The sequence below is a fragment of the Centropristis striata genome, chromosome 14 (assembly GCF_030273125.1).
Source record: "Centropristis striata isolate RG_2023a ecotype Rhode Island chromosome 14, C.striata_1.0, whole genome shotgun sequence".
Classification (NCBI taxonomy): Eukaryota; Metazoa; Chordata; class Actinopteri; order Perciformes; family Serranidae; genus Centropristis; species Centropristis striata.
In genome coordinates this window covers 21,881,171-21,905,723 of record NC_081530.1, presented here as the reverse complement: position 1 = coordinate 21,905,723, position 24,553 = coordinate 21,881,171, and the positions used below count along the sequence as shown (strand labels likewise).

Below are 24,553 nucleotides of genomic sequence, written 5' to 3'. Positions count from 1 at the left end.
TTATAGGGCTTTTGGCCTTGATAGAGGTCTGTGTGCCCTTCTAGGGAGGAACCTGTTGGTGGCCGCTATGCTCTGGTTAGGACGCCATTACTCCAGTGGTTGTCCCCTGCTATCTTAATGTTCTGAATGTCATGTCAGCCTTTTCTCCCGTCAAAAACGTCAATAGAGGTCGTGTGTACATGCAGTGAAAAACTAGCAATATTGAGGTATTTCACCAACCGTTGCAATACATCCGTCGTCATCTTGCTGATGTAGTAGCGATTGACGGCGAAGCAATTTTACAATTGGGTTGAAGGTTGTGATGGTGAATGGGTCGAACAAACGTGCACTTTCAACCCAGCAGGGTTCACGTCCCGTGTGAAAACAAAAGTAAACTATTTTTAACTTAAGTTATGTTGTTTACTTAAGTTACTTGAATCACATTTTTTAAGTAACTTCTGGTAGTCACGTGACCCTTGTAACTACTTCACTTCCGGTCTTTACATACATTTATTTACCCTACGTGTGTGCTATTTTTAGAATGCACCGTATTACCCCGAGCCATGATACATACCTAAGTGCTGTAATTTGTGGTACTGACACACAACCTCTTCTGCCGTTAATGTTGGAGAACTTGTTGGTCATGTACAGCAACTTACAAACTCTAGTTCTCCCACCAAACTCTGACCCACACAATAAAACCTTGTGTGCACTTGTAGTGTGAAGCCCCCTGCAACTTGCCTCTGTATCTCCTGTAAGTGGACAGAGGCAGGCTGTGATGAGGACACGCTGTAATGTAAAGTCTTGGATGTGGATGGGGTTTTGAAGTCGAGTGTCACAGAAGGGCTTGATAACAGACAGAATGGCAGAGTGTTGAGGAAGCGTTTGACAACAGCCCCTACAAAGGGAAAAGTAGAGCGATCCTGCCATCCGCTCATCAGTGGCAACAGTAAATGTGGAAGCACTCATCAAAGGGCAGTAAGCTGCCCGCCTGACTTCGCCTGCTGTTGTCTGACCAGCTGACTAGCCAGCTGACAGAATGATAGCTCCTTTGTAGTGCTACCTTTTTGTCTCCGAATTTTCTGGCTCCTCGCAAATTAAACTCCAGCTTTTGAAGTGAGTTGATGTGCTCATATGCTTCTCCCCACTCCCACATACCCCCCTTCTCCTTCCTTCCACTTGGTTGGCCCGCTTGTCTTTTGAATGCATTCTGCAGACTCAGGCTCCCACAGCAAGATCTGAGTGCAGATCCTCAACCTATATACAAGAGAACAGCAACGCTCCCTCTGGCATCTGCAGAACTTGTCAGCAACACATCCTCACAGCAGCAAGCAACACAACAACTACTGCTTCCTTGCAGTTTTCTCCAACCAGACAACACGCAATCCCATTGTCTTTTCATTTAATTGTGCTCCTTTGGGCTGCTGGCTAGTTACACAACAGTCCAGAGTGGCACACCTGAGGGGAAGTGGTGAATGGTGGTGGTGTAGAACCAGGTATCAGCATTGGATATATGCTCATACACATGCACACACGCCCTTGTAGAGGGTGAACGGGTGCTTAGAGGAGCAGTTGAGAAGCCCTGTAGAGCCAATTACATATACAGCTCTAATCTCTTGAGCAAGCTGAATGGAAAGAGGAGATGGAAGATGGCAATAATGGGGTATGGAACAAGCAGGAATAGATTGATGGAAAAAGTAAAGACCCAGACATCGGAGAGAGGCAGTGGCGACGATGGCTGACTGGTGCGCAGCCTGTGTCTCCGCCAAAAAGTTGCACTTAAACACACTGAAAAAAAGACTATTGCCAACGAGCAATTAGCATGTATGTTTTACGCCTACGTGAAAGGAAATAACTTGTTTGTATTTGTGTATTGGCACGACCATATGAGATAAAGATGAAATATTAAAAACCTTCTTGACTTTCCTCACTTCTGTTTCTCTTAACCCCTTGGTGGATTTTTTTCTTTCACTTTCAGGGGTTGCGGCAGGATCAATTCTAAGGCTTTAAGATACTGATATGATTTGAAACTAGAAGATCTAAGATATCCATTCGTACTAATCTTGTCGGGAATGGGGATAAATTGTGCTCCAAAGTTAGGACATTTAAGAGAAGACATGGTGATATTCTATGTAACCCTCTGACCTCTGATCTCAAGATACAGCTGCATCTCAATAAATTAGAATATCATAAAAAGTTTATTCATGCCAGTAATTCAATTCAAAAGTGGAAATAACACATTATATAGATCCATTACACACAGAATGAAACATTTCACTTCTTAATTTCTTTAATTTATTCTAATTATAATGACTATGGCTTACATTTAATGAAGACCTAAAATTCAGTGTCTCAAAAAAAATTCATATTACAAAAGACAAAGACAATTTGAAAAAGTATATTTATTATGGAAATGTTGGCCTCTGAAAAGTATGTCCATCTATATGCACTCAATACTTGGTTGGGGCTATTTGACTGCAACTACTGGAAATGGACTTTTCCATCATATTCTCATGCATTGAGATGCCGTATATGAATAAATATGGGCTCTATGGGTACCCTTATGTCTCCCATTTACATACACCCTACTTTATGCTGATAACATTCATGCCAAAGCAGCCAGAAAGCCACAGACAGGGGTCTGGCTATAGTGTCAACAGTGCCGGACACACTGCTAAAAAACTAGCACCACAGACGCCCACCGACTGCTGAGTCAGGATAGGGATGTAGTAGGAGGAACGGAAGAGAGACAGCAGGAAGTTGCTGATGTGAGTAAGAAGTGTTGACGATAAAAAGAGGCTATGGAGAGGTCAGGGGTATGAAAAGGGGAGAAAAGAGAGACAGAATGGGGTAAAGGAATCTGAGTTTGTGAGAAGAGTGAAGAGCGTTGGCGGGAGAGCGAGGACAGCTCGGAGCCTCAACATGGCGTTAGATGCAGTGCCCCCAGTCAAGACACATATCTATCTGTCTAACTTTTATCAGTTAAATGGATACAGCCCTGAGAGCCCCATAGGCGGAACGTGAGACTTCTAACGGCTGACGTCTCTTTTCCCTCAAGCGTTGTCAAAGGCAACAAGGGCTCCCTTTAATGTGTTCTATCTGCCTGTCATGTCAGCTGCCTGCGTCTCTGTCTTTCTCTGCAGCTTTCGCTTTCTTACCTTTTCACTCTTTCACCTTTTGCACCGGGATCTACAACTCCTATTTTCTCTTTTTTTTTCCTTAACCCAGATCCTGGCCTTCTTTTTTTCTTTTCCCCTTCCGACTAATACTCCCCCCTCCCCTGTAGCATAGTAATGTTCTCAGAAATTACAGTGAGGTAAACAGAGCAGGGTGTCGAAATGAAATAACAGCTACAGGGCTGTCAGCTCTAGCGAGTGGGCCATCCGTCAGCGGGAAATGACACGTCGGCCGCCTCCCCCTCCTCCTGTCACACACACAGTTGGATTCCTCCTGTCCTCCTGGTGGCAAGGTGAAGGAATTATGCTCATCAAAGGCCCAGCGCAGCCCGGAGCCTTTCCATTAGCCTTCGACAACACTGGTCAATGGCGAGGACACACACACAAGAAGCATACACATAAAAAGGAAAAAGGCATTACACTATATAGATTTGATGGAACACACACATAATTACTCTGAGATGGGATATATACACAGGTACACACACGCACACACACCTCCATTACCGTTTCATTCATAGCCTGACAGCAGAGCGTGTGCGAAGGCTGACATTAAAGGAAATTAAATCTCCTCGTGGAATGGGGCAGCCCATCTCACCTCCCGTCAAAATGCTCCCATTTCCACTCCTCCCCGTAACCTTCTCATCTGGGTATTTAGGGCTTTGTGGTGCGGAACGTCATCAAAGAGGAAACTTTGCGAGGCGGCCGTGCGTACACGAGGCCTCCCCGTGATAATCCCCCAGCAAACGGAGCTCTCTACTATTAGCCCACTCACACAAATTACCGCTTCACGTTCTGTCGCACTCTTTCACTGCGTGTGCCGTCACATGCTTATAGGAGAAAGTGCTTTCATTCAAAAGCACACACACATAAACTCTCGTATCATTGGGTTAGCCCAGTGACTGAGTCAGTCAGTTAACTCTTTGATCCAGACCTCCTGTCTGCATCGGAATACGAAGCCTATTTGACATAATCCTGAAAAACATCCCCTCACGATGAAACTCAAAGGAAAGCACAGCTGCACGGCTACACACACCAAAGGGACTTAGCACGAGAGTGACACGTGTACAGTAGATTTTTTATGGGCAGATTTAATTAAGCCTCATTCACTGCCAAATCCTGTGTTATACAAACTCTTGTGAGCTCTTTTTGAAGCGCGTAAATGTGACAAACCTGCAGAGGAAGGAGGAGTTTAGTTTGCCCCGAAGTTAGGTAATTGAGTTCCTGGTTTCAGGAGAAAGCGTTTTTTCTGCTTTCACGTCGAGCGCCGGCTTTCTCCCAAAAGCTTTAATCAGATCAAACATGTCCTGTCAGATAAGACGGCTAATTAATCAGAGGAGGGACCAGTCTTTTCCTCTGACAGATGGAGAGATGGAGGCAGGACGCTGGTGGAGACACTTCCTCTCCTCCTCCTTAACCTCTTCCCTCCATCGTCAACAGAAAGCAAAACAAGACAGAGTGAGACAGTGTTGCCTGTGGTGAAGCACAGAGAGTGTAAAGATTCCCAAAGACAGTGTTTACATGCAGGCTGCAACTGAAGTATCTCCACAACCCCCGACTGAGAAGAAGACAGACTTCTGTGCTGAAGTTGCTGTTTACAGTACTTCATATTCGTGTGGAAAAGATCACTGGAAATTCATGTTTGTTATCTCTTTCAGGCATTTATTTGAGACTGAATCACATGAATCTAAAGTAAAGTAGTGCTATTAAAGGAGCAGTAAAGGAGCAGGAGTGTGTAGGATTTAGTTGCATCAAGCCGTGAGCTTGTGATACTGTAGAAACATGGTAGTGAAACATGGAAGAGGACCTGAGGCTTTTCCACAAAGTGAGTTTACTAAATAAGCCATGTTTCAGTATGTCTCACTCATTTTCAGTTGATTCTGTTGCATAAAGCAAATTCAAGTAGCTTCTCAGCAGAAGTTGCCATCAAAACTGAGGTTGAACTAAGTTGAAATTGCATTATGGATCCAAATAGAGTGGAAATTAGTCAATTGTCGTTTTAGGACTACCATTTCATGCCGCAATATTTACACCTCTGTGAAGTTTTGCCTTCAATCTAAACGTTCCAGAGATGAAATTGGGGGACCAAGTGATGACAGGGGCAAGAGTGTTTGAGGCGGGATCAGTGTGAGGCAAGACAAATAATATGTGACATTTGACGTGTAATGACCGCCTCCTTCTGCTCCCTAAGTTCTCCTCCAGTGCATTTTTAATAGCAGAAACACACCTCTCAATTCAGTTTGGCAGTAATCAAATTATGTTCAGCAAAATGCAGAACAACTTTGCATGAGTCTGTAGAATCTCTACAGCGAGAAACAGCACAACATGCAGTTCTTCCGCAGTTAATGTTTTGTATGCACTCACCGCTGCCGTCGCTTAATGTACACGTACTGCCGCTGCTCTGTTACACGCCACCATTGTCTCCTCCCACTTTGTTCCACAATGCCGGATGCAGTGTGAATTTACAGACTGGTGACTGGTGACGCCTATATTACGCTGTTGGACTGTAGAGCCTGTTACCCATTTTTGTAGAAATGCAGTCTGAAAAGGGCTAATGACTAAGAAAGACTAAGAAAAATAAAACTGACTTAATGGGTAAACTCTCTTCATGGAACAGGCCCCAGCTTTCTGTAGATATGAATGGCTCATTATAAGCGAATACAAAGTGATTTTAGATCCAGATGATTAAACTCTAATGAAGACGTAATGATAATTATCATATTCCATTTCTGCCAAGAGATCCAATTTTTGCAAGACAAGATTTCAAGACTCCTTGTGGTTTAGGAATAAGAACTGTGTTGAAGGTATGTGCACATTGTCCGTTAGTTCTTCTACTTGCCCTTGCCTTCTTCTTCTCTTGTCTTGATGCCAGGCCTTTAGGTTTATTAGACTAGACTTGGCCACTCTTAATGAAATTAACATTTCTCTTTAGCTTTAATATGATTCCATAATGTTTATAGCTGTTTGTCTTGCTAAATTGCACTTGTAATTCAGAATTGATGCAGTAGCATTCCTTATTATCACATAATAGAACCCAACCATCACACAGATTATTGCTTTTCTACATTGCAATGCTCCTTTCAAATACCTTCCACTGCTCACATTATTTATCTAAACCGGATTCATATGTAACCTTCTAATGTAAGAGACTGTAATTAAGGCTGAGAGGACATTTTACTTTTAATTCATTGCAATAAATTCATACATTTCAAGTGCAGCTTCCAATGACAGCCTGAACGCATCCATTCAGAATCATCCAAAAGATCCACATCTATTTATTTTCTCTCAGTTAAAGTTCATTTGATAGATGGAATAAGATTAGTCTTTTAGAAATACCTGCGAGCTGAAGTGGATGAACACATATTATAATATTGTGCAGATAATGCAGCAACTCTAAAATAATTTCCATTTATTCCATTCTCACTTTCTGTTCATAACAGTCATCTGTAATAAAGGTAATTAAGGTATCTGGCAATCAGTCAGTATGTTACATTACACTAGTGCGATCTCTATGTTCTGTATTTATTGGTGGTATTATATAATTTCCATAAAAGTTAGGTTTTGGTGGATTCGGGAAAGTTTTGGCCTTTTCTGCTAAGGCACTGTCCATGATGTTTAATGGTGTCCATGGTGTTCAAATTGATGTGATAATCTCAGAAATGACTGTGGGTGAATAAGCACATACATGTGCACATGCATGAATGTGCAATATAGGTTTGGAAATATGGTCACTCTACTGACTGTTTACTTCTTTTTTTAATTTGTCCATAACCAGCACAATAATTCCATAATTTCTTCTGGGTTAAAATTTGATCTTGTGACAGCCTTGGTTGCCGTAAATACTCATTACAAATTTTTTCCACCAACCACAGCCTTTGCCCTTGTTAGCATTAACCTGTGGTGGTCCTGGCTGCTGTGTGAGGTTTGGACATGTAGATGTAAGATACGATGTGATATGATGTGATGAATGAGAGCTGGAAACAGATCAGAATCTGGCTGGCTGCCTGATTAGATAGTTAACTGATTGTTACCTGTGTAGGAGGATGTATTGAATGCAATTTGATATGTTGGAAAAGAATGTGCTGACGTAAATACAGCATCATAAAGATGCATAATTAGAGATAAGGATGATATAATGTAGTTTCATGCTTAATTTAGAGACTAGATTGATGGATAGCTGGTCGACTTGCATTGTGGCTGCCTGGCTCAGTGACTGATTGACTGGTGAGGCTGGGACTGCTGTTTCCAGCTGTTCTACTGTAGAGCTCACAGGGCCCCCTGCCACCTCAGGCTCAGCCCACCACCAGCTGTGCAGTTTCACCTAGCTAGCAGCCGCCTCTGGGCACAACAGAGAAAACGCTGTTGAACAATACACACTACACAGCTTCTCTGTTTCCATCTCTCTTTCTTTTTAAACTTCAATCTTAAAAATCAGTTTAAATATGTACAGTGTGCAAGATGTTGATACAGACATGCACTGTCGTATTACTTTCCAGTCACGCAGACCCATAATGTAGCCTACAGAGTATCTGTCTCACACATGCAGCCAGAGGCACAGTGAACTTTTGGTGTATTCATATGGCATGTGTGCAGATCAATGTGTGAGTGTCAACAAGGCCAAACGCCATGTGGGTTCAGAGTTTGGTTCTAGAGCATTTCGACGTGTTACGTGGCGGCCCACAGACACCGAGCTGATGCATATTTCATCGTACCGACACATGTTGGTGATACATTATTTCTTATCTTTTTCTTTTCTTCTTCCCCCCTCTCTCCTTTATCTGTTCTCCCCTACTCTTCTAACTCCTGGCCCTGCAGCAACAGGAGCAGGACCCCACCAACCTGTACATCTCCAACCTGCCGGTGTCCATGGATGAGCAGGAGCTGGAGAACATGCTGAAGCCGCTGGGTCACGTCATCTCCACGAGGATACTGAGGGATGCCAACGGGGTCAGCAGAGGAGTCGGCTTCGCCAGGTAAACAACAGTAATCGTGCTCCTATGGAAGCAAGCATTGATTTTTAAGAAATGCTGCATGTTCCCTCACACTGCACTTGGAACAAATTTTAATATTCATACGTCCTGTAGATATTTGTTGTGTTCAAAGGGATAGTTCCGATTTTTTAAAAGTGAGATATGAGGTATTTATCCAAACTCCAGTGGGCAGGAGCAAGCCTACAGGCATGAAAGTTAGGCAATGTACTGCTGTTGACGTGGGCAGCAGCAGAACCTTTTTCAGCCACCTAAAAAAAATCAATGTCAGTTTAATTGTTTGCTAAATTTAGAATATTTTCACCACTTTACCTTGTTATCAGACAGCCTTTTCCAGCAGGGACCTGAAGTCGTTTTATCCTCTTATACTCTCTTCAAAGATACCAAACTCCTTTAAAAATAACAGTAATTTTACCTGGTCTAACACTGTCACTGTGGTGGATCCAAATTAACATTTAAAACACCAAAGTCACAAAAACGAACTAACTGATCGAGGCAGTGGTCGACCAGCAACTCCCCTGTTCTGTGAGGTAAAATGACTGTTTTTGTCAAAGGAGTCTGGTAGCTATGAACAAGCACATAGATGGTTATAATGGCTTCAGCTCTGCACCACAAAGGATCCGTCTGACAGCAAGGTTAAGGGGTGAACATATTCTAAATATAGCGTAAACTTAAATTGATATTGATTTTTTTTAGATTGGAAAAATATGTTAGCTGCCAACTGTCCACTGCAGCACATTGTCTTACTTCTGTCCCTGTCCTCCTGCCTGCTTCTCCAAACTAGAAACGTGCTGACCGCCATCTACTCTACATCTACATCTAAGTTCTTCTTGGAACCCCTATATCCAAAGTATCTTTTAGTTTCTTGACCCTGCTTTTCTTGTGCTCTATGTATGCTGCAGCAGTAGCAAGGAATCATTTGCAAATGAATTTGACACGTTAGTTGTGCAAAACTAACAAATACACAGACTAAGCGCACACAAATGGACCCAAATACTTAAACATGCTCTGACATACATGAACACACACTTCTTTATATGTGCATACACGCATTCACTTTAAAAAGACACTTGTCTGATGAATCCTGCCTCCAGGCAGTGGAAACTTTAACAGGTGATTTGTTTGCCAAGCCTGGTTGACAGTGTGTCTGCCAGTGGATGTCCTTGGTCATGCCTGTGCATCAGAGTGTGTGTGTGTGTGTGTGTGTGTGTGTGTGTGTGTGTGTGTGTGTGTGTGTGTGTGTCTGTGTGTGTGTGTCTGTGTGTTTCTGTGTATGAACACACATGTCTACTAATGGATTGGTTGGGCTTGTACATTCACACATACCTGCAATTAACCCCTAGTTCTTACAGTATAGCCAGGGCTGCCACCAGCAATCCTAACACTGAATGGTTTATTTCTTTTTATACTTAGAAAAGTTTCCACTTCAGCTTGTTAATCCCCCAAAGTCATAAACCTCTCTGTCCTTGTCCTCGGCAGCAGCCACCAGGCTCTCATTCCTCTCCACACATTACTCCCTTGTTTACCCAGAGGAGGCCACTGACGGCCACCAAGCCGCCATCTTGCAGGGATTTTTCTTAATCACCTGCTCTGGCTGAACTCCTCTCCTATTCCCCGCTCTATTACCGAGGGTTACAGAGGGACAGACAAGCATAAACACACACAAACAGGCACTTATGCACAAATATGAGCATATGCACAGACCGGCCTCTATGTGCACATACGCAAGCGCACACATTAGCGAGCAGACTCTCACACGTACACACACAGACAGGTAGGTAGCCTCCTGCAGACCAACAAGCAGAGCACAGCAACAACCTGCCACAGGCCACCTGTTCAAGCAGCCCTCAGCGGGGAGGACGAAGAGACATGATGGAAAAGTGAGAGAGAGAGAGGGACAGGAGTGTGAAACAATGGCCAGCTAAAAAGAACTAATCATAGAGGTTATTATAAAGAGAAAGAGAAGGTGATGGGAAGGAGAAGGCAGTGTAAGACTGAGGAATAGAAAGTGAAATGAGTGAGTGTGGGTGTCCCAGAGAAGATGTGAGAGGTAAATGAGTGGTGCTTTGGTTGGATAAGGGATTTTTTATTTTGTAATTGATAAGTACAGGTTAAAAAAAACAGGCCAAAAAGAGATCCAGGCAGAGAAATCGATGTATTTTATGAATTGTGGAGCTCCCGGTAGCTGTGTCAACAGACAGACAGACAGACAGCTGCTGAGGGTTGGGCCATGAGGGGCATTAGAGAGAGTAAACTGAGCTAAGTGTTTGTGGGCCGATCCATTACTGTTATCAGAGCCCATTACTCTAGCCCCAGCACTAATCATTGCAGACAGCAGCACCTGATGCCATTAACCAGCAGCACACAGAGAAAAGCCAGCCTGCCTCACCGCCTACCTGGCTGGCTCTGTGACTGACTGGCTGCCCCAAAAGCCTCGCTGACCAACAGACAGTCTGGCTGACCGCTTTGTTTCCCTACGACTGCCTAACAGCCCGTCTGCCTTATTTACTCCTCGTCTACCCACCTGTTTTCTGTCTACTTACCCGCTTCAAAGAGTGACGGAGACACGGTGTCGAGGAGGAGGCGAACAATGAAGAGCCAGAGGGGGGGAGAGGAGGACGGATAAAGAGCGTTGGAGAATAGCGAGAGAAGCTGAACAAACACCAGTCACCACTTAAAAACTGAAGCATTGGATAGATGGAAATGTTGACCCGGTAATGTTATACAGTCATGAAAAAAAATACTAGACCACCCTTGGTTTTCTTGATTATAACATCATCAAGAATCATCAGAAATCATTATCAAGAAAAACATGGAAAATGTTGAGATATCAGCTCTTAAATTAAACTCTTATGAGCTATTTTTGTTGTTATCATTACATTTGTCCAAACAAATGTACCTTTAGTTGGCAACAGGCATTAAAATGAACAATAAAGTGAAGAAAACAAGGGTGGTCTTATACATTTTTTCCATGACTTTATATAAATTAGCACATATCCATGCATATCTAAACATTTAATTTCAGAAAACTTGTAATATAAAATATAATTGTCTTCATGAAATTAATCAGTTGGGGAAGTTTCATGTTGATTAGCTGTGTTTCATGCAGATCCTCTCTGTGTCAGTGAAAATATTATTGCCATGTTTGTGTAACTGTGTGTGAACATGGATTAGAAGCATATTATGAATGTGTGCCTGCATGCACAGTATAATCACTTCAGTTCAATAAAGCTTTATTGTCATAATACTTCCATCGAACAAATGTTTACACAGACTAAAATAAATGATAATTGTATGTAAAACAAGCTACGATATACTGCATAATAGGATGAACAATTTTGAAATTTGCAATTATGAATAAAATAAATTGTTCAGCTATACTTTATGGAATAAAATAGTTTGGCACTTAGATAAAAAGAGAAATCAAGAACACAGTTGGGAATTTGGGGACATTTTCATGTCTTTCTTACATAAAAATAGTTTTATATAATGTAGAGCTGGATCTCAAACACAAATGCACTTTTTTGGTAGTGACGGAAATGTGTCCTTTCCTATTTAATCTTGTCAGGTACTGAGAGCTGGCTTTGAAGTCTTCTTTGTATTTGAACTATTTTTATTCTCTTCATAGTCTTTGATCAAAGTATCATTGATTTAAATTAGACTATTACAAATTTTATTTAGGCACATTTCATGCATTTCATTTGAAAAGTCTGATCTCTTTTGTTGAATGAAAGTCAGATAGAAGAAAAGAAAGTCTCAAAATGCTGAACCAAACCAACCTTTATATACATATATCTAATTCAGCTGAGTAAAGGTGTTTTTACTGATCTTATTTCCAGTTGCTGAGTGTTAGTGAAGTGTTAAAGGCCAGCTTCCATGAGCAGTGATCAGCTGAGTCACTCTGGTTATTATCAGTCTTTCCAGACTCAGGTGGGACAGAGGGGAAAAGAGAGAGATGGAGAAACGGGTGGATACGGGGTCAGCAAGAGATGGATGATGACGGGAAGTGTGAAAGATTACATATTCTAAAAAGAGAAGTAGGGAGAGGAAAAGGGAGAAAGATGTTGGTGTGGATAGCCGCGTCACAGAGAAACAAAAGGATGGACAGAGAGGGAAGAAAAGGAGGGCACAGAAAGTGAGAGAGATGTGGCGGGAGAGGGAGCGGGTAACGGTGAAAGATGGAGGAAAAAACCAAGGTTGAAAGACGGGGAGGAATGAGAGAGACGTCAAAAAGAAGAGGTGCAGACGGGCCGGGAGTAAGATGGATGGGAAGGAGAGAGCGATAAAGAAGCTATGGTAAAAAAAAAAAAAAAGAGGGATGAAGGTAGAGATAGAAGAGGGATGAGAGACAGAGGATGGAGAAGTGAGAGGCTGACAGCATGATATGAGTATTCCTGGAGGTGAGACCGAATAAAGCATGAAAATCTGGAAAGCAATGAATTCTGCACATTCCAAGAGCATATTACCATAACCAGAGGCACAGCAATCACTCAGTCCTGCATTTAAAAACTGTCTCATTTTAATACCAGTCCTTTGTGAGTATATATTAAAAAAATCTGCATGGTAACACGTGTACACTGGATGCAAATTCATGCATGAGGCCGTGTATTTTCATGTTACTGTAACAAATGTACGCAGACATTCATGGTCTACAGAGGAAGAATTGTAATGACTATTGCGATCCCTTGACTTTTATTCTGGTGCCACCGTGAGGTTTTTAGTATTCAGTGAAATATATCAACAGAAATTGGATGGATTGCCATGAATTTGGTACTCACATTCATGTTGAATTGAAACTTTGGTTATCTCGACTTTTCATGCTACAGTCATGGAAAAATTTAGACAACCCTTGTTTTCTTCAAATTCTTGTTCATTTTAATGGCTGGTACAACTTAAGATACATTTGTTTGGACAAATAGGATGATAACAACAAAAAGAGCTCATAATAGTTTAATTTAAGAGCTGATATCTAGCCATTTTCCATGGTTTTCTTGATAATGATTTCTGATGATTCTTGATGATGTTATTTTCAAGAAAACCAAGGGTGGTCTAATTTTTTTTTTCATGACTGTATAACATTTTCCGGGTCAACATTTCCATCTATCCAATGCTTCAGTTTTTAACTAAGACTGTATAGAAGAAGTGGCACCCATTGCTTTGTGGACTTCAGTTTTGAAGTCTTGAGTTGGTCCTTTTGTCCTTTGCCATCTTGTTTTTGGGGGGGGCAGAAGTGCCCATATTTGGATGAGAGGATGTACCTTGGGAAGAGGATGCTAAGTTACCAATTCTAAGACGAAAACACACAATGCACCATGGTAGTGACTAATCAATCATAAGGTAGCCCTGGCCTTAAGCATACCCTGCTTTATCATCTATTTACTCTAAATGGGACTATCAATTATAAAATGAAAATCATGCTGCATGGAAGAAGACTTAAAACTAGCATGGAGACCATAAAGTCATTAAGAAAATGTTTACTGAGGTAGTAAATCAAGTGAGAAGTAGGTTTATTTCCACATAGATTTCTATACAAATTGGCTTCTTTTTGCAACCAATGGAGTCAGCCCCTGCTGGCCTTTAGAAAGAATGCAGGTTAAGGCACTTGTGCATCTGCTTCACATTTCAGGCCCAGAGGTTGCTGCATGCTAAAAATCTGCATCACTAACTTTGTTTAGTGTTATTTAGCTAATATCAGCATGCTAATGCAGCAAACTAAGATGGTTAACATAGTAATCAATGTACCTGGTTTACATCTGATTGTTAGCATTTAGCTGTGCCAAGTACAGCTTTACACAGCCGATAGCATGGCTGAAGTCTTGTCAATCAATAATACACTAATTAAAAGCCACTTCACTTCATTAGGAATAAAGGTATTTTTAATTTAAAGCAATAGGTGTAGGTCAGAAGTGTATTCATGCTTAAAATATAACAGTTAGATAAAGAAACAGAATCTGTAAGAATATATATTCTGTCAGATTTAAGAGTGGCAGAGTCTAACTTGTTCACACTTCCTCACAAGTTTGCATTTTTCCTCACAAAAGGGGGTTTCTGATTTTTTTCTATGTGTTTGATATACTTTTGTATATGTGTGTGTATGTGCGTTCGTGTCTGTGTCCTTGTGAAATGAGAGATCAGAGCCGTCCTGCTGTTCAGCTGCTCGGCCCGTACACTTTTGATCCAGTGGCTGAAAAAAAGGGGGGTCAAATCAGTCCTGCACTCTCTCTCTCCGAATCCAGAAATCAGAGTCATCACTTTCCATAAGCATGACATTTACCTTCTCATACTTTCTTATCCCCCTTCTACTTCTTCGTCTACACCCCTGCATCCGTTTTGCCTGTTTTTTTCCTGTCTTTCTCAACTTTCAGAAAGGCTGCATAACAAGTCTTTTCCTGCAAATCCTTAATTTCATTATGAACTTCTGACTCATGCAGAGAATGACGTTTCCCAGCAGATAGACAGACAGACTGTGGATAGTCTAGCAGGACTTTTTTTAGACTGGTACTTCCTAGCCAGCAGGACACAGTCTGGGTGACTCCTTGTTGTGGTAAACGTGTCATCAGTGGCACTATTTAACGTCGTGATCCATGGCTGAAACTCACTGTGATATATGTTGGTTTGCAAATGTTACCGTGGTTTAGATGAGAGCAAAACCTTACCTCCTGCCAGCTGTTGTTACCTGTTTGTGAAAGTGACTCTCATTCTGTTTTGACTGGAATTCCATTTAAGCCGATATTAAATCAATAAATACACACATTTATACATACGTAGATACTTAAAAAAAATTCATATGAAATAAATAAACAAGGCAAAAAATATATAAATAAATATACATTTTTCAACTACTATTTTTGTTTTGTTTTCTTTATTGCAGGGGACTTTAATTTAATAAATTGCATTTATTTATTTCAAATGACTTATTTCATAATTCCACATTTATTTATTTCAGAAGACTTTTATTTCATGATTCCACATTTATTTAGTTTAGGGGGCTTTTAATTCATAATTCCACATTTATTTATTTCAGGGGGCTTAGATGAATTGACATTTATTTATATATTTATTGCCTAATTTATTTCAGGATTTATTTCATAGCCGTATTTGTTTATTTTTTGCATGCATATTTATTTGCCTCACAGCCATATTTATTCATTGATTATTATTATTTTTATTTATTTTTAGTTAGTTAGTTAGTTAGTTAGTTAGTTAGTTAGTTAGTAGGGATTTAAATTACATTTCATTGTTTTGTCCCATAAAAAAGCCTCCAGTAATTCAGTATATTCACCACAAGTACTGTCATCATTAAGTGTCAAGGCAGAAGTACTTGTTATTTCTAAGGAAGGACCGTCAACCTCTGGTACAAATGGATAGTGAGTATTTTTAAATTAAACCCTGTGTATCTCTCTCTGTTGCAGGATGGAGTCCACAGAGAAATGTGAAGTAGTGATACAGCATTTCAATGGAAAATACCTGAAAACCCCGCCAGGCATTCCAGGTGAGTCTCCCTTTTCTTTGCATTGTTCTCGCATCACCTTCTTTCCTTTCTTTCTTGGGAAAATCATCACCTTTGCGATGAGAAACCTCCTTTCTAATTCAATTATGGTAATTTCTCATCTCAGATTTCCCGGACAGCTTGATAGATTGTGTACATCGTGGTTTCTGACACCTGAAGCTAGCTGTCGTGGCTATGGCTGAATAGCTGATGGTTCTATAGGTCTCCTCCTCTCCCTCTCTCTCGCTCTATTCCTCTCTCTTTCTGTCACCGTCTCTTTCCCTCCCTGGTGGTGCTGCTGCTGCAGGCTGAAACTTCTCTGGCAGGAGAAAAAAACCCTCTTAATATTCACACTCATGCCTCTGTGCTGTTCTTTGCAATCTACTTAAGAGCTTGCACTCTCCCCTCTTTCCTCTCCTGCTCCTGCTCTGTGTTGCCGTGTCCTCTCTCCTTCCTATCTTTCTTTTCTGCAGTCACCCTAGACAGTGGAACAAGCTGGGCAAGGAGAAAACAGGCAGGGGAAAGAGGGTGCAAGAGAGAATGTCACAAAATGGAGACAGATATGGAGACAAGGCTGTAGCACATTGTGTTAGCAGGGGGAAAAAAGTGTCTTTTATTTGGGGTGCAAAGTGGCATCACTGTCCCAAAAGTTTAAAACAAAAAGGAGACATTGGACATGTTGGAAACAGAGCAAGTCTCTCAGGGAGTGGGGGTGACAAGAGGTGTTAGGGAAAAGAAAAGCAAGGTGAAAGGATAGTAAAGATATGAAAGAACGAGTCAGAAGGAAAGGCCAGGATGAAGAAAAAACATGCTGCATAAGCACTTTTGGGGCCAGGTGCTGCGGCGCTCGCAGCCTCCCGAGCGTCCCAGCAGGACGTGGGGGCCAGACAGGGCGATACCGAGGAGATCTCCTTCACCCCTGTGGCAATTTTATTAACAATACTCACACCTCCAACCAGCAGCACAGAAACAGACTCATAAATCGCTCTCCACTATACAGTAATATCTCAGAGAGACTGGATTTAGAATCTCCATATATGCTCAGCCACTGCATAGCCAGCAGCCATTAAAGGCAAGGTGAGTGGTTATATTGAAGTTGAGCCGTAATAGGAAACCTTTAAAGCTGTAATATCAGGCTGACCTTCCCCTTTAAGGGTCTATCTCCCGGCCGCTCAGGCTTTATTATTGTTAATGGATTGTTCAGGCTTGTGCCAAGCATGGAGATTTACTGCCCTGATCGAGGAAATCCTTCTGTGGAATTAAGAATAGTTAAGTTTACAAGGTCTGCTCTGGTCTGGCGCTACTGTGGTCTCCCCTAAAGGGTCCAAGAAGTCTCCCCTCTCCCTCCATTTATGGCTGAATGTACACACGACTGGCTGTATAAAGCTGTTATTGTTCCTTGTGCTGCTGTCATGTAATTTGAGGTGATGCCTAATTAGTTCCTCACTTTATTACAACTTGAGTGTTATTTTTGTGATCTTAGCCTACATTTATATCACTTATGGTGACATTGTACTTACCAGTATTGTTCATACTTGGTTTCTTTCAAGCAAAAACGCATTTTCCAGATCTCAGAAATTCAAGGGTAACTTAGGTATTTTTCAAGCAGAACCTTATTCCCCCATTTGTTTCTGTCTAAGTGACAAATAAGGACAAAGGTTTTTTAAATTGGTTCAGCACTGAGTGATAGAACTGCAGCCGGCAGCTCGGAAACAGGTTGCAATAAAATACTTTGGTGCTCACTGTCAATATACCTCCACTGAAAGAGCTCGTTTCTTCAGCTGAAAGGCTCAAACTGACATTATAAGTATCTGATAACCTTATAGAAAGGACCCTAAAGAAAACGAAAACATTTTTCTTTACCCTTCGCTTGATCCAGTCTGTTTGTGTCCAGCTAAATCTTGCTTAAGAGGTTACTTGTTGCTCGAAGACAACAGTAGAGATGTCAGGGTTGCAGAGAGAGATGCTGGGAATAATCTGACTGTATTCTAAAGAATTTCAATGTCCTAGCTGAAGATTCAACTTATTTTGACGATGTGGTTGAGCCCTTTGAATTCGATAACCGTTGTCATACGGGTGAAGAACTCCTACAAAGCAAAGAAAAATGTAATATTAGGGTAATTTTCATTTAGTTGTCGGACAATAGTACTGACAATCTGAGCCTGTCAGTCACAGAAACTAGCATTTTTAGTTGACGTACATTGACAGAGCCTAATTGCGGCAAAGGATTACACTGCAACCTGTTTCACTGCTGCCGGCTGCAGCACTCTCACTCAATGCTGGAACAAGTCCCCCCCATTGGTCACTTAACATAAAGTGTCCACGTGAAAAAACACAAGTTATCCTTTAACTTGGTGAATACAGTAATCATATTATTGATAGGAATGATGTCCATAACTTGTAAGGTAATGCCCGAACTGTAATAAAAAGAGTTATTATTTAAGAGTACATGAATTGGCATGCTTCAGACTCTAAATTGCTTTCCCCTCAGATGTTCTGTTCTTGAATACTGATGGATAAAGGCCCACTCTCTGATTCCTTTGATACTTTTCCCTCAATTTTTAACAGGGTGGGGGGAGAGGAAGTGCATTTTTTTACACTGTCCATGTTGAGTCATGTCTGCTAAATTGAGATCTCTGGACATTCCTCTGTTATCAAACTCAGATGTTCCTTTGCCGTGGACCCTGGGGTTGTTTCTGTTTCTCACACAGGCAGAAAATAGCCCTTTGTAGATTTGTGTGTGTGTGTGTGTGTGTGTGTGTGTGTGAGAGAGAGAGAATGAAGTGTGCACATCAAGTGTTTTCACTACATTTGTTCCTGTTTTCTGATTCATTCGTGCATATTCAGATTTCTGCATTTAAAGCAGGAACACACACGTGCCATGTTTGTGTGCTGACAGAGTCTGTCTGTCTGTCTGTCAGTGTGTGTGTGTGTGTGTGTGTGTGTGTGTGTGTGTATGTGTCTGTGTGTCATGTTGGTGGTATTTCCCCAGAGCCCCTTGCTGTGCAGGGCAGCTTCTTCATCCATCCTGCTTTGACAGTTCAGCGGCACCCCCCGGGGGGCCCTCGCCACACACGGCACAGCAGGAGCGCGTGTGTGCACGTGCATGTGTACACCCGTGTGACAGCCATGACTACTACACTGTGTGAGGCTTGACACACACGCACAAACCACATGAGCACAAATATAGTCATGCACCACTAACTTTGACCTGAACAGAATGTCAACATCCATATAATGCTAATAAAATCTGCTTTTTTTCACCATTTAGCGTTTGAAGAATGGTCCCCACACACACATGCACACTCTCAGCATGCATACATGCACACACTGCTTTTTCTGCACACCAATCCTCTCAAGCCCATATCTGACAAGCCTCTGCATTTCCAGCTTAGCCTCTCAATCATACTATGTCAAGAGATGTGTGTGTATATGTGTGTGATGGGGGTCGGTCTTGTTATAGCCGCCCTCTTCTGCTCAGGTGTGTCGAGCGGCGTCACAAAAGGATATTGAGTTGTAACCCTGCTGTCCCAAACCAGGAAAGTAAATATCTGGATGTCAGGTGGCAGGTCATCTTTTAAATTCCACTGACCGTGAGAAAATAAACGGAAAGGAAGTCACCATATTGGCAGGAAGTTGACGTTGGGTTCCAGATAACACAACGCCACACAGAGAGGAGGAACATACAGAGCAGAGGGCTGTGGAGATGCTAGCAGATGGCAGTTAATGGTGCCATAGACAGATTCCATACACTTCCTGTTTAAATTTTAATGTAATAACATCTAACTTCCTTGTGATTACATGAGATGTTGAGTTGATGTACAGAGTGGGGTGATGATAGCAGATGGCAGCTAATGATACTTAACAGCTTCCCCATTCTTACTGTTAAGTTTTTAATAAAAGCTGGTCTAAAGTTTTCTAAATATATGGTATAATGCATTTTCAATTAATGTTACTATTACTCCTAATCAAGAATCAGAAATAACTGGAACCTAAGTAATTTGTGTGTTTAACATGTAGACCGTAGAAAAGAAGAAGACACCGTCACCCATTGGTTTGTGAACTACAGTTTTGAAACCTCAAGTTTGGCATTTTGGCCGTCACCATCTCAGAAGTGACCATATTTAGACAGGGGGTGAAGCTGGAGAAGAGGATGCTAAATTATCAGCTAATGGAAGTGAAAGATAAGTACGCATGGTGCATCTATATTTCAGTGAGCAGCCAACTGTCTTTTAGAGTCTTAGAGTTCAACCGAAAGCTGACCAAGACATTTTTAGGTGACCGAAATGTTCCAATTAAGTTCTACAACCCCTGATTCTATACAAAGTTGGGACAAAAAAAACAGAACACACCACATTTAGAATGTGTTAACAAGAGTGTTAATGAAAAAAAGTTGATCTGTTTGAACTGAAAATATATTGTCTTTGTATATATTTCAATTGAATATATGTCAAAAAGAATAAGCTAATTATCACATTGTTTTATTAAAGTTTTAGACTACATCCCAACTTTTTGTGGAATCAGGGTAGTAAGACAAAAACTTGCAGTGCACCATGGCCACAACCTGTCAACCATAAGGTAACCACGGCATCAAGCACCCTGCTTTATCGTCTGTTTTACTTTGAAATCATAATTTTTGGGATCATAATTTTCTAAATGAACATCAGGATGTTTTGAAGCAGCATTGAAATTAGCGAATGAGACCGTAAACTCATTAGGAAAATATTTACTGAGGTAATAAATCAAATGAGAAGTAGGCTAATTTTCTCATAGACTTTCATACAACCAGTAGAGTCACCCTCTGCTGGCCATCAGAAAGACTGCAGGTTTAATGCACTTCTGTATTCACTTTTCAGGAGTTTGCTGCTTTATGAAACATGATAGCCATTGTTATAATCTTTATAAGCAATAAAACACACTCACAAAAAAGAATAAAGGCAGTGCTTGCCAAGAACATTAATTTAATACTTGTCCCTGTATTCCAGCAAGTTCTACAGGAACAAGTACAACAGCGCTCATATATAGATGCATCTAATCAGAAATCCAGGTCAGGTTTGTTTGGCGAGGCCTGGTTGATATGAGAGGTGCGTAGCTTTCGTCCAACAAGCCAGTCACCGAGGCCTGCTCCAGCCTCTCTGCTCTGCCCACGTCTGATTGTGATTCAGAGAGAGGGACATGATCGATAGCCCTGATGGAGCACTACAGCTGTTTAGCTATTCTGTGCAATGCGGCAGCCGCTCTCCCTGTCGCTGATGCCGGCTGTGAGTGTGCATACGCCCGCACACAGAGACAAAGTCATTCACATGTTTCATACGTGCTTGTAGGTTAAGCACATATATGCCAACATACACACTGGTGTGTGTCGCCTATGGATGCATATATTTGCATGCTTCTATGCACATACACATACCTCCTGTATATGTGTCTAAATGTACATACACACACACACACATGGCTTTTAACACTCGAGTGGACACAATAAATTATCAACTTCGTAGTTTGGGGGTAAGAATAAAGAGTTATCCTTGTTTTTCAGTGCATGTGGATTTACTCAATACACAAAATAAATAGAATTTATGAAATGTGACTACAGCAATAAACCATACTGAAGTGAGCCCAACAGGGACGCATTATGATTTACACTGCAACCCTGAGCACTGGGAAAGTCAAAGGAAGCGCAGATAAAAAGTGATTTAATCCGCTGTCTCCACTGAGCCTCGCTGATTAAAGCCCTTCGTCCCACAATGCATTAAACAGCTTAGAGATGACACCCTATGGTAAATGTAATTTGAACCGGAGATACATTAGCCATTGTTTGGTTTTGGCAGGTGAGTAATCTCATGTTCGTCCCATATTGTGTGTCAGCCGTGGCAGAGAGGAAATTGATAACATTTGATACATGTTCCGTGCTGCTCAGGGGGATCACTGCTCTTTGTGCGATTTAACTTAATTTCATTGTCAACAATCAAACAACAGCTAAATAAACAAGAAGGTGTGTTTTCAGGAGGGCTAGGTACAGTTAGCGTTGCCAAATGACAGCACCAGACTTCAATGAATCTTTCAGCATTCTCATGAATGTCTAACTGTGCAAATAGAGACTCAGTCCAGACTGAATGTGCAGTAACACTGCAGCGTCTTCCTCTTCCCTTCCGTTGTTGTTGCTCGCTCCATTGTCCTGCTGCCAATATGGCAGCAGAGCTGAGAGTCGGCTCCAATATTGTCCAATAGATGCTGGATAAATAATGGAAACCACATCAGGAAGCAGCCACAGTGGCCCTGGGAGATGGAACCAAACGGAAACATGCAATATGTACAAGCTTTCCTGCTCCTTCTTCTTTTTTATTTTACTCTGGCATTTCTCTCTCTGACTTTATCTGGTTTCAGAATTTTTTTTTTAACCACAGTGACTGTCTCTGTATGTCCGTATTAACAGTCTGGCTTTCAGTTCAAAAGAGCCCCATAATGTATACATGAAAAGTTTATTTAGGCCTACAGTGAGAGTCATGGAGACTTGTGGGAAGAATCTACACTTTTCTCATGTAAAGCGACACATCCCCCCTTTATGAATGTGACTGTATATATGAAAAAATCCCAATCAAACTCCCAGTTTTCTGATCTGTCAGTGATCCAAATGACACCAAGGCTTTGTAGAACCACCGCAGCTTTCGGGCTTGTGCCAGCAAGAGTTCACAAGGGTTACTATTTGGCAAGCCGCCCTTTAAAACAAAACACAGCACAGACCAAAAGGCAGTTCTGAACCCCGAGTGCTGGCTCGCCGACACATCCCGTCATTATTTGCAGAACACAGGGCCTGTGCCACTGAGGGTGGGGGGAGCTGTTGCTGGGGTGCTGTTGCAGAAAAAAGATTCCCTCCCTGTTGGCGTCCTCACCACGGCAACGGTGCCAAGATAGCAGAGACAGCCCACGGTATTAAAACGTCCCTCGCTGAATTAAGGCAAGTCCCAATTCACTTGGTAAGTCACAAAAAGCCCTTCTGAAACTGTCAGTCATACTTGAGTAATCCATGTTAATTTCTGCAATCCCTCCCACATTCCCCTGGCTAATAACTGGCCTGTCAGCAGGCCCATTTCTCTCCCCTATGGCGTGTAGATTTTACATGTAGCCAAGTAGGTTGGTGGCTTGGCTGTCAGTGCACCTCAGACATGGCTGCCTCTCCGAGCACGCCAAAAGCACATTTTTTCCCATGATGCATCGGCGTGTCATGTGTGGGTGCCGAGCAGCGTATTGTTTGTATCTAATGTTTTCCTTCCTCTTTTCTGACTTGAACAAAAGGTCAAATCTATTATGTATTGATAATTCATTTACTGCCGCTGTCACCCGCTGTGAACTCATATTTCTGTCTCTGTTTGTGATGCACTGTGACAATCAGACAGCTTTTCAATATACACTGCTACGGATAATAATTAGCCACCAAACCTCCCTCTCAAATGCGCTTCTCAGGATATTGCATCGTAATGAAATCTGTCCTCTTAGCATGAACCTTCCACCCCCCAACCATGACTTCACCCGCCTCCCATTAGAGGCAGGACACACAGGAAGTTATTATTGCCATCCCCAGTAAATCAGACAGCTTCCTGAAAAAGGATCAATTTCCCTCGATGCACTTTCTCATTATAACCTTATCTCGCCCACAGACAATAATCTGGATTTGTCACGCTTTGTTTGTTTTGCCACTGAACTGTATCAATCATGAGCGGAGCCAACGGTTAGCACGGAGAGGAGGAGGAGAGAGGAGCCGCTCTGAGTGGATCCGTCACCGAAATATAAAGTATTCACCTGCTGCAGTCCCCTTCCACAGAAAATAATATAAGCCCTTTGATTGGCTTCAAAGTTTGTTTAGGCAGAGGAGAGGAGCTCCGGCTCCTGGAGGGGTTTAGGCAGGAACGATTGACTTTGCTCTCCACTCAACCACATCTAATGTGGAGCGAGACAGAATGTAGCAGAGCTACCATGAGAAAAAGATACATAACGAGGGAGAGTAATAGAGAGAAATATAGCAGGAGGGCGATGGAAAGAAATAGATTAAGAGCTGAGGAAATGTGACAGGAATAAGAGAGGGAGATAAAAGAGAACAGATGGAAAAGGGCAGAGAGGGGAAGAAAGAGATGGGTGGCGCAGGAAAGCAGAATAGAGCGGAGTGAAAGTTGGATCAACCTGTGCTTTTGGAAGGTTAAATTTGAGTAAAGTTTAGATTGCTGCATCTGCAGCGGACGAGATGAAACGATGACATTGACTGTGCGACCGCTTCCTGAGCTTGACCCCCGCGACCCCGGCCCAGCTGTCCACCATGTTGATCCCCTTCCATCTTCCTCCCTCTCACCCCGCTCACATCTCTCTTCGCACTTTTTGTTGTCCTTGCTTTTATACTCTCCTCTCATCTGTCCCTCCCTCTCTTATCTTCCCTGCCGCTGCTGTCTTTTATCCCTCACTCTCCCTGCACGTCCTCCCTTCCTCTCTGCTCGTTATTCTACGCATCGCACACATTCCTGCTCATCCCTCCCTGATGCTCATCTATGTTGCTGGATATAGCTGAGTGCACACAATATTAGTGAGAGCAAACTAAGCACCTGAGGCTGCTTTTATTTATGAACAACATTCTTCCTCTCCTCTTTGTTTGATATGCATTCAGCCTGTTCATTGATGTGTTCACGTTTCTTTTGTGCTGTTTATTCACTCACGGCTTGGACAGCTGACAGTTTCAACAAAGCTTTTAGTTTTTTGTCAGTTATCAATTATTTATTCCTGGAAGTGGGGCAGCAACAAGTTTGGGTCCGAAATCTAATTAAGCATCGTTGCACAAATGCTCCTGACTGTGTTCATCAATTTATAATACACACAGATTTTCTCCTATTTTACCATATTGTGAAATGAGCTGGTTTTTAGCTGCGTTATATTGATGG

The 24,553-nt window shown here is 41.9% G+C and overlaps 1 protein-coding gene across 2 annotated transcripts in view; it reads left to right on the top strand.

The window, feature by feature from the left end:
* rbms3 (RNA binding motif, single stranded interacting protein) overlaps positions 1 to 24,553 on the top strand; it is a 340,839-nt gene that overhangs the window by 250,816 nt on the left and 65,470 nt on the right. For both annotated transcript variants that reach the window (XM_059350713.1, XM_059350712.1), the window contains 2 exons: positions 7,971 to 8,128; positions 15,556 to 15,635. In XM_059350713.1, the coding sequence (XP_059206696.1) occupies positions 7,971 to 8,128; positions 15,556 to 15,635 (238 nt within the window). The remainder of the gene's footprint in view (positions 1 to 7,970; positions 8,129 to 15,555; positions 15,636 to 24,553) is intronic.